The sequence below is a fragment of the Camelina sativa genome, chromosome 10, assembly GCF_030686135.1.
Source record: "Camelina sativa cultivar CO46 ecotype springtype chromosome 10, ASM3068613v1".
In the NCBI taxonomy this organism is placed as follows: domain Eukaryota; kingdom Viridiplantae; phylum Streptophyta; class Magnoliopsida; order Brassicales; family Brassicaceae; genus Camelina; species Camelina sativa.
The window spans coordinates 555,497-572,009 of NC_141889.1; the positions used below are offsets into that span (position 1 = coordinate 555,497).

At 32.6% G+C, this 16,513-nt stretch overlaps 2 protein-coding genes and 2 pseudogenes across 3 annotated transcripts; 2 read left to right on the top strand and 2 right to left on the bottom strand.

The window, feature by feature from the left end:
- Nucleotides 1-397: 397 nt before the first annotated feature.
- PLS (polari) lies at nt 398-467 on the bottom strand. Its single transcript, XM_087468256.1, is given in 2 exon segments — nt 398-448; nt 450-467. Coding segments are annotated over 2 exon segments (69 nt in total).
- Nucleotides 468-4,368: 3,901 nt separating this feature from the next.
- On the bottom strand, nt 4,369-7,509 carry WRKY13 (WRKY DNA-binding protein 13). The gene is made up of 3 exons (XM_010433610.3): nt 7,103-7,509; nt 6,248-6,589; nt 4,369-4,827 (listed from the first exon to the last, which is right to left on the bottom strand). Exons 1-3 carry the CDS (start codon nt 7,483-7,485, stop codon nt 4,644-4,646), a joined length of 909 nt encoding a protein of 302 aa, XP_010431912.1. The 5' UTR covers nt 7,486-7,509; the 3' UTR covers nt 4,369-4,643.
- On the top strand, nt 5,272-5,380 carry LOC109127031 (uncharacterized; annotated as a pseudogene).
- A 7,152-nt stretch (nt 7,510-14,661) lies between the features above and the next one.
- On the top strand, nt 14,662-16,126 carry LOC104719918 (glutathione S-transferase T3 pseudogene; annotated as a pseudogene). The gene is made up of 2 exons (XR_015569046.1): nt 14,662-14,693; nt 15,172-16,126. The product of XR_015569046.1 is annotated as a glutathione S-transferase T3 pseudogene (transcript).
- The last annotated feature ends 387 nt before the right edge of the window (nt 16,127-16,513 follow it).

The following is a 16,513-nucleotide window of genomic DNA, read 5'->3' on the forward strand; positions in this document are numbered from 1 at the left end:
TCTCGATTAGGTAGCGTTGGATCCGCCTAGTGTTCCAGGGTTGTACTTGATCAATCATTGCATTTGGTCCAAATCTTTAGAGGTGAAAATTAATGTGTTATGATTTGGTTGTAATTTATTGGTTAATGAAAGTTGTTGTTGAGCCAAAAAAAAAAGTGAGAATAGATGAGAGACTTTAAAAATTTGTTTTCTATTGGTGTAATATTTTCATGACAAATGTGGTCCCTTTTGAACTGTGGGCGAATTGAACCGTTTGGTCTATATTCATATCTATCTACCTTATTCAGTGCAATTTTTTTTTTACAACTTTAGATTGTATTGAAAGGAAAAAGAAAAAATTCTTAAACAAAATTAAGAGGCTGTGGAGATTTTATATTTTTATTATTTGCTAATATATTTAAGAGATTGATATATAACATGGAGAAATGGACCTTCGCCTGAAATTAAAAACAAAGTCTGGGTTTCATGTTTCTGTGACACTGCACCAACATTACCACAACAAGTCTTACACAAGAAACGTGTGACTCACGTGCTCTTCTCTATTCTCTCTCTCCAGCTACGTGGACTGCCTTCACTCCCCTCACTCTTCGGATTTTGTGTTCATTGCTTTAACTAGTTTTCTTATTAATCTTTTCAATTTGTTTTATTCTTGCTCACTATTACCCATAACTAAAAACAAATCATGAGTTTAGACTTTTAATGAAACGTAAAGAGTGGTTTATTTGGGTGATATGTTTGGCTCTTGTCTAATATGTAATACAATAACTAACAACACTTGACTACTTGAGCAATAGTCTAATACTCTTCGTTTTTTTCAAAGCATTAGAACTTCAATTAACACCGGCCATTGGATAGGAGAAAACAAAAATATGCGATCAAAATGGAATACATAAAAAAATAAAAAATAAACATGTATTTAGATTTCTAAAACTCACGAGGTGATGACATTTTTCCTTTGACGAAAGTTGCAGAATCATTCCATTATTCCCGCGATTTTCATAACCTTAGTAATTTATAGTTTGTGTATTTCTCGGAAGCCACTTATTTTAAAGAGTAAAGACTATGTATTCTAGGCTCTTAGCTGACAAGTGCCATCAATCAGTATAGAACAACGCTGCAACACATCGTAAATTACTAAATCTCGTATTTGAATATTAGCTACCACCTATTTCCTCTGTCTTTTTTTTGTTTAGGATTTTACACACATATTAAAATAAAGACAATATATGATTAATTTTGTTTTTTGATTATTTTTTATTTTATTTATGATTTTTTATTATTTATTTTCTAATATTTTTTCACTTTTCTACTCCATACATTCTAAATATTATTAATTATTAAAATAATAATTTATTAAAAATATTCAAAATATCAATTTTTGAGAAACAAAAATTATTTTCTAAAACATCAAACTATGTGAGACAGTAAGAGTAAATAAACTAATACCTGCGTGCGTCCTACATGATCATGTATTTTAAAGAAACATTAAAAGAAGATTAGAAAAAAAAAAAAAAAACGATACGGATACGTGCACACACACATACATATCTAATTACATTCAAACCTACAAGCAGAACTGCCTGTATATATAGACAAGACACTGACATACGCGCGTAGGAACATACAGTAAATACACGCGCTAAAACCATGAGAGAGAGATGAGAGATGAGTAGCTATCAAGAAGAACACGCGCGACGGTGGTGGGTACGGAGCACGTGGGCCACCGTGCATGCAAGCTGTTCTTGTCGGAAACTTCCCCTAACAACGTCTCCTTCCGCCGTGGGCCGCCGTCCCTTTCCTGTCTCCGCCGAATTGACCTCTTCCTCTCTCTCCCACGTGTGTTTCCTTCTCATCCATACAATTTTTTCTTAATTAAAATTTAGCATCTTCCTAATAGAGATATTCTTAATACATTTTCTTCCTACGCCTAAGATTTTTATTTATATTATTTTTGACAACTTGGCAATAATGCTATTAGGTTACGCGGAATTATTGGGTACGTACGTGGGTTTCATTGCTCTGTCTGATATCAAGAAATCAAGACACATATAAATTACTTACAGGAATAAGCACAATGCAAAAAGAAAAAAAAAAAAAGGAAAACCACTATCCATAAAAACTTATGCCTTATACAGACTTTTTGAGTTGCAAAACGAAAGTATAACATAGGAACTATAAAAAAGTGAAATTGAAGAAACAAACTTGATTTGCAAAACCGTGGAAGAATTTCGATTGTTTCATAATCATAAGTTTGATAGATTTCTTTTATGAAATACCTGAAGATAAACGACTACAGATAACTATACTATTTCAAATTTGCATAACTACAAAATCATTATATCATTTATGATCACTTTTGTTTTGTTTCCAATCAAAACCAATAATTCACGTTGAAACGTCGTCATGTATCTGAATGTTAATTATGTACAATTGTACATATAAAAATACTCTATATATGGGTCAAGTGCAAGACGGTCCAGGCATTTAGATATTTTTTTTATAACGCATATGTGTACGTAATACACAACCAATATTTTTTTTTTGTCAACACACAACCAATATTTATAGCTATATATAATTTATATATGGGGTTGGAAACCTGAAGTTGAATCAAAATCTAATCTTAGTTTTTTGTTCATTCTCGAGGCTTCTTTCCCACGTACAAAACTCCTTACGCACGTGCGAATGCTTGTTCTCGAACAAATTGTTTAGAAATTTGAGGTTTGGACGATGTACGAACTACACAAGCTACAAACAAGGAAAATAATTAAGATATAACTTTTGTACGTAAACATTGAGACAAACTCATTTCCACGCGTGTGAGCTCTCTGCCATATATATACAGCTAAGATTTCTGAAAACGACACTGATTAATTAAACGTCTAGTCGTGAAAACAAAAAAGAAAAAAAAAGTTGTAAATACTCTTTTTCATAAATTAAAAAGGATAACAGTTCTGTTCTGTATGTTGTTAATAACTAGCTACTGCTTTTCTTAAATCTTAGTGTTGTAACTTAAGTCGAATTATGTCTACGAATACTTCTCTTTTTGGGTTTTGGCTCTCTTAAATCTTAATAAAAATTATACATTGAATAAATAAAAGGATATACTAATGTTAAAGTAATTTAATTAAATAAATGGGGTGGTACATCTCACCTAGGAATCTTCCTTCTTTTCACGACGAAGAGACAAAGAAACAAAAAGCGACGGCTCAGATTTCGTTAATGTTTAATGAAGTTTCAAATAGTACTGTTGTAGTAGTATTATACTACTACTAGTGCACTGTTCATATCCTTGCAGTTGCAGCTTCTCCCAGCTTTCTTGTTTTTAATTCCCCAGTCTCCTCTCGTCATCGATTTTAAAATTATTTAACGTGTTTCAATACTTATTGTTGGGGCGTTAAGATTACGTTATCTTAAACTTTTCAATGGTTTGAAGCTTTTAAGAGAGTACTGTTAATAAATTAATGGGATTAATTATCTTTTTCTTTCTTCAAAATAATGATTATTGGAATCAGTTTTGTCGAGTAAATATGCAATGTATGTCGTAGTACATAATCAATTAGAAGAAAAATATACAAATTGATGATGACAAAGAACACTAACACGATGATGATTATTATTATTTTTACTTAAATAGCTATCGGATTTTGAACATAAAATTACATTGATACATTTTTTTGTGATATGATTATAAAAGACCTTGAATTAAGGACGCGAACGTGCGGTCCACGAGGTATTCACGTGGGGAGTCTCCCTCGGTCTCGGCGGAGCAAGCGGGTCACAACTTTTCATGTCCTCGTAACCTATGATTTTTTATTTAATTATTTTTTTAGTTTTCATTTTCGTAATTCAAGTTGAACAACGTGTTATTGTATATTGTAGCAGTAGGAGTATTATTTAACGTTTTAAATTAACGTTACACTTCGGGGATCGAGAGTCGAGACGCTCACGTGGTTAAACGCTTATCCACTTGTCAACTTTGTTGGCTTGTCACGTGGTCGCTATGTTCGTGGACTTGGGTCTATACACTAAACCTAGAACCCAATAGAGTTTTGTACGCCTTTGTTGCGCAAGGGTAAAAATTCTTTAAGAAGCCCATTATCTTAAAACTTATTAGGCTCAGTAAACTGTTGCCTTGTTGCCATTAAAAGACATTTCTATTGACTCCGGCCCGTTTTACAATTAGTTACATTAAAAGCCCATCAATTACAAACCAAATCCACCAGTGAAATTTCCTTAGCAAAATTACGGGCATATATTGTTATATATTATATTTTTCTAAATGTGGAGTTTGTTACCAAATAATATCATACAAAGTTACAAACCCAACGAAACAAAAATAAAAATATAAAATTTAAGTCAACTATATATAAAAAGAGTCCTCTCGGAACTCATTTCACATATATAATCCTCATTTGGAAACGGTGCATATATAAATCATCTTACAAACACAAACCGAAACACATTACACATACTAAAGCATCGTACATTTTTCCCTAATTAAGGAGAACATATATATAGGTATATTTTTTTTTAATTAATCTAGGTATTGATTAATATAATACGATAATTAGTTGTGGGAAAGGTCGATTGATTTTTTTAATTTTGGTTGATTCAACAGAAAAGAAAACAAAACTGATAAATCACCAGAAGAAGTTGGAGAGAGGAGAGTGGTGAGAGGAAGAGAGAGAGTCGTCGTCAAGATGATTAGAAGGAGAGTGAAGATGTCTGCCTTCGTAAGTAGTGATTACCATTCTTGGGTCATCTGCTAATCTCTCCACTCTCTTCTTCACTCTACACTTGTCTTGTGTGCATCTGTAATAGCTCCTGCCATTTTCAATCAGAGATATTGTTAACCTTAGCTTATATCAAATATATATGATCCACCAAGCTGAAAATGCAATACATGTGAATCACTACTACTACCATAAAACTTGCGGTCAACTTATATTCTAGGGGGATAATCAAGTTATGCAGTAAAAAGGGACTAATATATTACATTAATTCAAATATATATATATATTGATGCATATCTCAAAAGGTATTGATAAAAAAACAATTATTACTATTTTTTTTGTTGCGGTTAGAACATTTACATTTAGAATTACGTGAATGAAATATGATATAAATATATATAGTATTAGATTGTGGGCTTCCAACTCAAAACCAATTGGTTATGAGTGCAGAGGCCCATATCTTATATATACCACTTAAGATCCTACTCAACTTCCAATGTGGGATATTGTATCCTTAATACGCTCCCTCGAGATGATGGTTCTTCTAAGCATCAATCTCAATATGTTCGGGCATGAATCGGCAGGCCAACTATTGGGCCGGACCGATTGTATATTGGGTTGAGCATGTGCGGATCGGGCTCTGATACCATATTAGATTGTGGGATTCCAACTCAAAACCAATTGGCTATGAGTGGAGAGACCCATATCTTATATATACCACTTAAGATTCTATTCAACTTCCAATGTGAGATATTGTATCCCTAATATATAGTGCTAGCTATAATCAAACAGATATTCAGGCAATTAAGCTTTATTACAGGGCCAATGATAAAACTTTACAAAAGAGCTAAAGTGTATAAGTTTGAAGAACTATACCAATTACCCAAACAAATCATTAATGTTGGTAAATGTCAAATGTCAACATGAGAAAGAGAGAGAATCGAATCTTAAGGAAACCCCATATGTCTCATATTCGTCACATAATACTCAAATGCTTCTACATGAAATTAATTTTCCTACCAACGGTTATATTAATCTGTTTTTTTTTTTTTTTTGTACAGCAACTAGTTCCAAGCTGGGGCAAGAGTTTTTGTTGCAACAGAACTGATACTTTATATAGAGAAAACATCAGAAAAGAACTACTAATAATTTTCATTTCCTTATAGCTAGTACTTGATAAAGCAATTATTAATCTTTACATGGCTCATAACTAACTCCCAGTTGACTACAAATTTTCATCATGTTATTAATTAACGTTAAAAGTTTGGAAAAAAAACAATAATGATTCCAGTCAGTAAATGAAAAGTCATCATTAACCCTCAAGGAATAATGAGAGGTAGCTAGAGAGAGTGGACTAACTGATATATAAACATCTTTGTTAAAGAACTACTACAATAGAGAGTCGAACCAATTTCCAATAATTACAAGATAACTAGTTGTTGTTAAATTAATTTAGTCAAGATCAAGTGAGACCAAAATGCCAATTTTTAAATGAGAATAAAATTTAGTACCTGGGATGCTGGGTGTTTTTGACAACTTTCTGGCCATATTTTCTCCATCTATATCCATCATCTAAGACATCGACCTCGCTAAGTGTCTTAAAGCAAAACCGAGGTTCCCTCACTTTCCTTCTTGTCTTAAGCTTCTTGATCTTCAGGGAAGAAACTACGCCTAGCGACGCCGTGTTATGTTTATCATGACGACGAGCAGTATCATGATGATTATGATGATCATTGATTTCATCATTTATTCCTCCACCATGGCCAACCTCATTTTCATCGTCATCAATATCAATCTCGCTTCCATGGTTGTTTTTCTGGCTACATCCGTATCCCGCTTGACTACTCCATGCCCTAAACCACACATTAACACAACGCATTATACTATATCTTTTGGTTTTAATTAAATATGTTTTACTTAAATATATGGGTAATAAAATATATTATGTTGTGTGTGTCTTGTGTGCACGGTTGCTTTAAACTACTTGAAATTCTATACAATAAAGCAAAAGTAAATGGTGGGAAAATATTGGAGCTTTACATACTTAAATATATATATTTTTAAAAAATAATGATTTTAGAACTGAGTAATAATCGAATTGTACAACAAATTAAATGACGGTATGTATATGCTAATTGTGTGCCAAAAAATAAGAATATCAAGACGAGGCATGATATGCATCTTTAGGAAGATTGCTTCTTAACCTATTAATAACTAATATAGCATTTGATGAATTCGACATAGAGTGGAAGATTTTAGAATTTGTAGTTGTAATATATCCTTATTAGATCTTCTTATAAAGTATAAGAGTGGATCCTTACGAGGCTCTAACCCAAATAATTATAGTATCTACGTAAGTAACTTACCATGGATTTGGCGAGGGCCTTTGGGACGATCTACCACCGGTAAGACGATGATGATCGAGATCAAGAAAACCATCATGATCATCCCTTTGCTTTGAGGAGGACAAAGACGAGATTAGGGTTTGGGGGAGATTCGCCATGAGATTTATGGGATCTTGAGGCTGATTTACGAAAGAAGAGGGGTTACTGTGAAGAAAAGAGTTTAAGGAGTGATGACCTAGAAATGGAGACACAAGAGAAGAGGGAGAAGACGAAGACGTAGAAGATGATGAAGATAAAGAGTGACTAGGGAAAGAGAAGAAGAAACCTAGATGGTTACTATTATTAGGGTTTATGATTGTTTGCGATTCATCAAAAAAACTTATACCTTGGTTTATCGTACCCATCTCTTTTGTTCTTTTACGCAAAAGAGTGACGAAGATGAGATTGTGTGTGTGCGAGAGAGAGAGAGAGAGAAAAAGTTTTGGTTTTGGTTTTGGGGGATATTTTTCTTTAATTTTGTGTGAGACGATCCAATCCATCCATGTGAATGTTTCGATTAATATATAAATGCTGGAAAAAGAAAAGTTGCAGGTGGGTCCAATTGGATTGGTTTTGTTTTCTTGAAAGATTTACATGTGACTAAAAATGCTAATATGCTTTTTATTCATTCGCCTGATTTTGAAAATAATACTGATGATGTTGAAATTTTCTTAAGTTTGATTTTTATGTTGATATTAATCAAGTTTATGCCGACAATTAAAAAGTATAGATTTCTACTATGTTTTTGGTTTAAGAACTTTGAGGTTTATGATGTCTGTTTTCTATTATAGTAATGAAAAAAATATAAGAAAAACCTCAATATTCTTTAAACAAAATCCTTTAATTTTTCAAAGTATTTAATGTTGCCATATTGATCAAGTTCATGCCGAAAAAACAAAAAAAAACTATCTACTATGTTTTTTTTTTAACCAAACATTAATAAAATAAAATAAAAACTCCAAAATTGGTGACCCAAACAGGAGGATAAGAATTTACAAAATTAGATTCAAAACTATCTACTATGTTTTTGTGTGTGTTTTTGGTTTAAAAAACTTTGAGGTTCATGATGTCTGACCAATAAAAAAATTTAATAAGTTGACGGAAAAAATTAATAAGAAAGGTGAAAAGTTAATATTCTTTTTTTTTTTTGTCAAACTGAAAAGTTAATATTCAAAAGATAATTAAAAAAATGAAAAATTGAGAAAGATACAAGAAACAAACAAAAAAAGAAAAGAAAAGAAGGGAGAAAACGCGTCAGGGCACTCGAGAGAAAGATGAAGAGGTAGTGGGAGTTAACGTCGTGTCGCTTAAACGGCAGCCAGCTTTTGTCACGGCGTCCCGTTACGTTACGTCCCTCAAACGGCGTTCATTTGTTGTTACAAATGCCTAATTTAATGGATTTATTATAACAAAAATCCAGATAAAAAACACTAATTTCTATTATTTTCCTTATGAAAAGGCACCTTCATTTGCTGGGAAAATACACTATTATCTAGTTTTAGCAAAAAGTTGGCTTATTTGTTCAGAAGAAGTAGAAGAACACTTGTGGATCATTTTTTATTCTCGAAAATAAATAAATATATGAGGATCTTATTTGAATAGTTCAAATGGAAAAAAGAGGGATAGTTGAACCATTTCGTAATCATTGTTTCCCAAAATAAATCCAAATCCTCTAGATGTAGTGTTTTCGAAAAGAAAATATTACTTTTGAACAATATGTATTGGTGCACAAAATAAGAAAAAAGAACAATATGTATTGATTTTCTGAAATCATTTTCTATGGAAAAAATGGCTGAAGATGTGATGGGAATATACACACATCTATCTATCACTTTCTTTGTAGCTAGGATTTTATATTTTCTTACAGAATGATGTAAGACTCAAATAATTTTTATACGATTGCTATTATTTTGGGAATCCAAAAAGGAATATGTAGATTAGGAGGAGCAATGATGAAAAATCTTAGGTGCAAATCTATTTCTCTGTACGCTGTGTGAGGATATCATGATGATGATTTGATGAATTAGGCTCCTGTATGATATTCTTCTTCCGTTTAAAGAATTGCACCTAATAAAAAAAGATTTAATAATGTCGTAAAAATATAGTATTAATCATACAAGAGAGAAAAGTTTCTTACCTTTTTCTCATTTTACCTTTTGCAAGATCGCATTTTGTAATCGTTTCATCAAGTTTAGAAACCCCACCGTTTCTCAAATTCCAAGCCCACTTATTTTTTCTCCGTTATGTGTTTATGTATATGTGTGCTCTGTGCATATATATATACACACGCATGATAACCTCATACCCGTATTTTATGATAAATTAAAGGGCCTTTATTTCAGTTTTTGTGTGGTCGCTTTTATATGTATTTATGGTTAATCACACGTTTATAGTTATAAGAACGAATCATAGTACTTTGTTTGTGTGACGTATAGCCAATATAAAAACAAACTTTGTAAGTTTTGTTTCTTGGACCATCTCGAATTGGACCATCTAGAACGTATATCTCTATTTTTTTTTTCTAAAATAGAGTAACTAAAAAATAGAGTATTGTTTTCCTCCAATGTATTATTCTATTTTCAACTCTAAAATATAGTTTATGTAAAAAAAAATAGAGATGAGAATAGAGTTGTTCTATATATAGAGCAATCCTAACATTTTCTTTATTTCAAAATTTTAAAATATAGAGTAGAGTTGGAGTAAATGTTACTATTCTATAATAGAGATTTGACTCTAAAATAGAATAGGGATGGAAATGACTTTAAAACAATATATACATATCCCTCCGCCCTCGCTTAAATTTAAAACCTCTCTAAACTAGAAGTCGTGAAAGGTTGTTCTACCCGCACACATCTAAGCTACATATATATAGACCGTGTAAATATTTCCACGAAACTTTACTAGCTACCCAGAAAAAAACTGAACTTCTAAGTTCTAACGAAGTAAACAAAACTGTTTAGACCTTTCTTTTTTGTTCAGAAGTAAAATATTCGATTACAAAAAAAGAATTGTAGTTACAAAAGTCCGTTAAAGGATATAATGGGCACAAGCCGCACAACGATTGAGTTTCTAGACAAATGTCATGATTATCGTTCCTTTTTTAGTACTAACCCATATATTTTAATTTGCGCAATATGACATTAACATATATATATATATATGCACGGTTACACAGTTAAACCGAAGAATTTTTACGTTAAACAGTAGAAAAGGGAACCTCGTCAATAATAGTAGCATCAGTTATATCATTACTCATTAGTCATTAGTACGTCTCGTAATCGCCGCCGTACATCTGTTGATTAGAGCGAACAAAAGACAATGATATTTCTTGCTGAAAAAAGAAGAGAATTATACGACTTTGCAAAAGAAAAAAATTTTGGTGATGACTATATTAGTCTGTACTTATTTGAACCATAATAAATGAACAAAAACACCTTTGATAATCAGATTTTACAGATTCTTTGATAATCAGATTAACGGGACCGTTGTTCTATTAACACGTAGCTTCACATTATATGAAGGATTACATAATCGTACTATTGTAGTTGGATATATAACCTAAATAGTGAAACCTGTTTTTTTTTTTCTAGATAAATGATTTATACTGTTATTTGTACCTATCCCTTCATTTTTTTTTTGTTTATAACTAATGTACATATCCCTCCTTCTTTTGGTGATTATAACTGCAACTTTTTCTTGATTCTAGATTATATGTATTAGGATAATTGATATTTTTATTTTATTTTCTGTAGTAACTCTAGTAACAAACTTTTGTTTAGCCTCTTGATGTCGTGAGGACAACGTCACTGTGACATCGCATTGGTCCAAGGGAATAATAGTATAACGAACATACACGTAACTCGTAATGACATAGGTTTCTCTTTACATATGAATGTTCGTGTGTGTGGGGGTGTTAAATATTATATCATTCATTTTTATACATTTTGCAAAAAAGAGGGGAAATAGTACATTTTTTAAGAACGAAAATGATAAAGAATTTGAAGTAATTATATGAATCTGATTAATGGGCCTTCAGAAGTGGGGAAGAGACTGGAGTGTGGGTTGGCGAAAGTAATCATTTCGTTTTATATTTTATTTTACTTTGCTCTTTTTTTTTTGTTCGTATGTATTTTAGAATGTACATTATTTGTTTTCACATCCATCGCCTTTCTTCCTCTCGCTTTAACCCTACAATAATTACATTTTCAGTGATCTCTGCACAGTTGGTAGTTTCATTGCAAGCATTATCTCTAACTAGGAAGGACCGTAACTACGACTAGTCTAGTCCGGTCCAATCCCGCAGATTTGAGTAACCGGCAAATTGCATGTATATTAATCGTAGTTGGGAACTAGAAATACGAATAATGAAAAAAAAAAAAATAAATAAAAGAAATACGAATAATGTCTAAACGAGTTGAATATAACAGTCATACAAACTATCGACCAGTGAACGGTATTGATATGGGTCGCACTTCAGACCCTGTTTAGCTCATTCTAAATAGCTAAAGTTGACTTTCAGGTTAGGCAAAACAAATGAAACCCACCAAAAAGGCAACAATAGAATCTTTATCGTACAACTTACAACACATATATATATGTTCAACACTTCAACCCAATGTATAAAAGATTAATTGAATATAACGAACAGCTAAGGAAAGGAAATAACATTTTCAAAAGGGAGAAGATTATTTTTGAAAGAAATACAAAAGCGGGGCATGAAGAGAAATGATGACACCATGCGGGGACTCTGCGTCTGTTAAGAGTTATAATTTGACAACATTACACTGATCCGACCATCCAAAGCTGTCTTGTAATGTCCTTCTTCTGTCACTTTATGCGACCCATCTCAATGCCGATATTTATCTATCTCTTTACATAATTTTCTCTTGTCATATATCTATACAAATCTATAGATCGTTGGTTCAATGTCCGATAATATTTTGTGATAAACTGATAGTTATTTCAAATCATATGTTTCTAATTTATTTTTATTTGTAGTTTGCTAATTGATCTCCCTTTTGAGTTAACAGATCGATTTATGCCACGTACTCAGGGCCGGCCCAAACTTTTTATATGCCTAAAGCTAAAAAAAAAATTGGCCAACTAAAAAAACACCAGAAAAATAAAAATGCTAAAATATGCATCTAACTGCTTTGAACTCGAGACTTTGAACAGATAGAAAAGTGACTTTTACCACTGCACCATTAAACATTTACGAAAGTGATGCCCCAAAAACCGTTAATAAATATTGCTTCCTAAAGCCCTTGCTTTACGAGCTTCAGCTCCGCGCAGGCCCTGCACGTACTCATGTATATATATATATATATATATTTAGTATCAATTGAGTTCTAAATATGAAATATGACACATAACCTATATCTTTACTATGTACCGTTTATTAGGTTTAAACATGCATAATGCATAGTATGCTTTTGACGAATTTTTTTTTTTAAATTTGGAATCGTAAGGTTTGATTTTTGAAAGAAGACGCTCATCTTTTGTATTTAAACAATTCAATTAATAACGTGACATTTCGTATGACAAAAATGCTGATTTAACCAATGATTAACTTCAATTTCTGGGCACTAATTAAGCAAGTAACTTCAAATTCAAACATTAGGTATCATCAACAAATATATGCACTTGAGGGTAAAAAAAAAAAGAGAGAGACATAAAAGAACCTCAGTGACAAATGTCAAAACATGAGAAAAGAATCGTTAACACTAATTAATCCACAATCAAGTGAAATATGAAAACCCTAACATGGAGGGGGCCATCAAATGATTGGACATAACTGCAACAATCAAAAACTTAAAATCTGAGTTTATTTTGGCATAAATTAGTTTGGTGATATGGTCCCATCTTAGTTTGACATTATTTAGTGTACAAAAATAATAAGAATTAAAAAATAAAATAGACATTACCATAAAAGTCATTCGTTATTATTACTTATGTTTGCCATTACAAGTTATATCCATCTCCTTAGAGCATGTTCAACGGTGATTTTTAACCGATTTTTAAGGAATGCTTAGGATTAAAAATAAATCAAAAACATTAATACTGTTAAAATCGATTCTAAGTTAAGTATTTTAAGAATTGTTTAGGATCGTATATGTGTTGCTATCTCATTGGTTGAGGAAATAAACAAAACAAAAACAAAAAAGAATCGATCAAAGCCTAATTTTTTCTTCTCTCTTTCGTTTCTTTCGAGTTTCGACCCATCCTCGAGCCATCCTCCTCTTCTGCGATTTTGATCTCAAGTCTCAATTCGTCGAATTGAGAGAAGAGATGTGTCAGAAATCGGTTTCTAATCCGCCGTTATCACCATCCAGGCGACGCCGGTGACAACTTCGGCATGATTCCTCAACCGCAAACACCAATCAGGAAGTTAAAAAATCAATGAGTTTGGTTCAAGGACGCTCCAATTTTGTCCCCATGGTACGCATATCTCTGATTTGAAGTGTAGATTTTACTATCTTCTGAATTGAGAGTAGAAATTAGAAATTTAGGGTTTTCAGATTTGGGTCTTTGTTTTTTGTGATTGATTAATATTGGGTCTTTGTCGATTGGGTCTTTCGATTGGGGTTTGATTTTAGCAAGTTCAGGATGTGAGTTTCATCTCTTCCTCTACTTTTTCTTCGATTACTTTGTTTGAAATTGATTAAGACCCGGAAAAATAAGGGCCAAAGAATTTGTGTAGGGGAATAAATAAGAATATGCTTTGGGCATATCTATCTATTTAATGGTTTTTATTTATCTGACTCATCATCTCATTGTTTCCGGGAGAAGAGAGAGAAGTAAAATCCCCTCATTGCAAATCAAAGTCTTGAAGCTTCTTCTTCGAAAGGGTAAGCAGTCTTTTGCTTATCGTCTATTTGATTTCTCCGTTTTGTAACTTGAGTACTATTGTCTAAATTTTATGTTAGTCTGGAAATCAAAATTTCAGTTGGGGTTTTGTCTAAATTTCATGTTAGTCTCCATCAATGTACCTCTTTTCTTACTGTATGTGACTCTGTTTTTAACAGAATCTACTTTAGTTGATCAAAATATTCAGTCTTGGGAAGAGCTGATTTAGCCTGGTTTAGTGGCGGTGTATGCATAAGGATAAAGTTTCGATTTTTATTGATTTAGTTTCTGGAATTTGATTTCAGTTTTTAGAAAAAGAATAGAGAAATTAGCAGAATCATGGCTGGTTTTGGTTGTAAATCACATTGTCTCCTAGATATTACCATAAATCTTAAGCTGTTTTTTTTGTTTGCAGGTGAATGTGTGTTCTGAAGGTCAGCGTTACAAAAATGCTTTTACTTGGAACCCTTCAGGTTTCTCTCTCTCTCTATCTCTCTTAAAAACTCTACCTTTTTGTTTGTCATTTGTTAGTTACACATTCGACTTATTGTTTCTAAATCTTTATGATTACATTGTGTGATGTATTTATTACTTTGGTTTTGCTCTATTCTGTTTTTGTAAGGGTTGTAATCGTTTCTTTACAAATCTCTTTGCTTACATTGGTCATTTTCCTGCTTTGTCAGTCTTGAAGATGACCTCACCAAGTTAGTTTCAGACCCATACCCAAGTAAGTTTCTCTCATATGCATTATGTTTTGCTGCCTTTCCATTTCAATTTCTCAGAATCTTGTTTAATTCATTTCTTTCTCGAGTTAGTGTTTGAGTTCAATGCTTGGTAGTTGACATTGATTGCTTGTTTTATCATAGTTAAACACAAATTGCTTGGTAGTTGTAACAGTTAAAGATTTATTGTCGAGTTAGTGCTTATGCTCGGTAGTTGTCATTGATTGCTTGTCAAGTCACACTTAAACACAAAATATACTTATACCTAACAAGTTACGCATTAACATAATTGCTTCTTGATACTCTTCCTTCTCTTTTAAACACAAACCAGAGATTCTTCTTTGCTCATCCAAAGCTTTCAACACAAACCAGAGATTCTTCTTTGCTCTTCCTTCTCCTTGTAAACACAAACCAGAGATTCCGCTTTCTTGTTTTCCTTCTCCATTAAAATCAAAACAGAAACTTGACTATGGATACATATAGTGAAGATGTAGGTTTTGTAGACCTGTTAACTAGTCAAACCACATACAACACTCCTGAAACCAATTCGTGTGCTGAGGATCCAAGCCTAGGTGAAGGTGGACCTAAGGAGCGTAGAGAAAGAAGGAAGTGGTCTCACACAGAAGACGTGGTGCTCATCAGTGCTTGGCTGAACACTAGCAAGGATGCAGTTACTTCGAATCAGCAAAAAGGCAATACCTTTTGGTCACGCATTGCAAAATATTATGCTGATAGTCCTAAGCTAGCTGGTATAGATAAGAGAGAGCCCCTTCACTGTAAGGGAAGGTGGCAGAAGATCAACGATCATGTTAGCAAGTTTGTTGGGAGCTATCATGCGGCAACAAAAGAGAGGTCAAGTGGCCAGAGTGAAGATGATGTCATGAAAATGGCTTACCAGATATTCGCCAACGATTACAAGATAAAGTTCACTCTTGAGCATGCTTGGAGGGAGCTTCGACATGAGCAGAAATGGTGTCTCTCTTATGCCACGAAAGGTGATGGATCATCAAAGAGAAGAAAGTTTGATGATCAGACTTCAAGCTCCGTGCCAGTTATGGGCGCTGAGGAGGATGAAGCTTGACCTCCTGGAATTAAGGCAGCAAAGGCCAAAGGTAAAAGACATGTGAGTAAACCAACGTTTAGTCAAGCAGCTGTTGCTTCTAGTGAGGGGTTTGAGAGCATGTGGGATATAAGGCAAAAGGACTATGCTTTGAAAGAGAAGCAAAGCTTGCGTAAAGAGAAGATTGTCAAGCATAAAATGATATTCGTGATAGAAACAGACATCGACGATTGAAAGCTGATTTGGTTGAGAATATATGGCAAAAATTCGGCACAAGTCAAGACTACAATTAATCGTTTTTGTAATTTTTTTTAATATGCTTTTAAATCATGTAACTTTAAATTTTATGAAATGCAATAATTTATGTTTTACAAATTATTTATAAATTTCAACAAACCAAATTGTATTTGACATATTATACTTTTCAAAATATTTTTTTTTTAAAATTAAGAACCCAAAATTAGGATCTACCATTGGAGCATATCATTTTACAGTTTTTTTAAAAAGTTTTTAACTTCACTATTTTTCATTATTATAATTAAAAACATACTTAAAATCCTTTTTTAACACTCTATCATTGAACTTGCTCTTATAACAAAGAAGTTACGTTATCCTTGTAGTATTATTTTAATTATATGTTCGGCTTACTTCGTACTATATACACAGTTATACACGACTCGACGACAAGGAATAAAAACAAAGTTGTTGAGAAAGAAAAAGAAGGAAAACAAAATATACAGGTACAATATTACATAGCCCAAGGAA

Bases quoted from the DNA above. Each gene is read 5' to 3' on its own strand.
- WRKY13 (XM_010433610.3), bottom strand. From the start codon at position 7,485: ATGGGTACGATAAACCAAGGTATAAGTTTTTTTGATGAATCGCAAACA. The intron at 6,590-7,102 runs GTAAGTTACTTA...TGTGTGGTTTAG, and splicing joins AGGCCCTCGCCAAATCCATG to GGCATGGAGTAGTCAAGCGG. The intron at 4,828-6,247 runs GTACTAAATTTT...TGAAAATGGCAG, and splicing joins AAAAACACCCAGCATCCCAG to GAGCTATTACAGATGCACAC.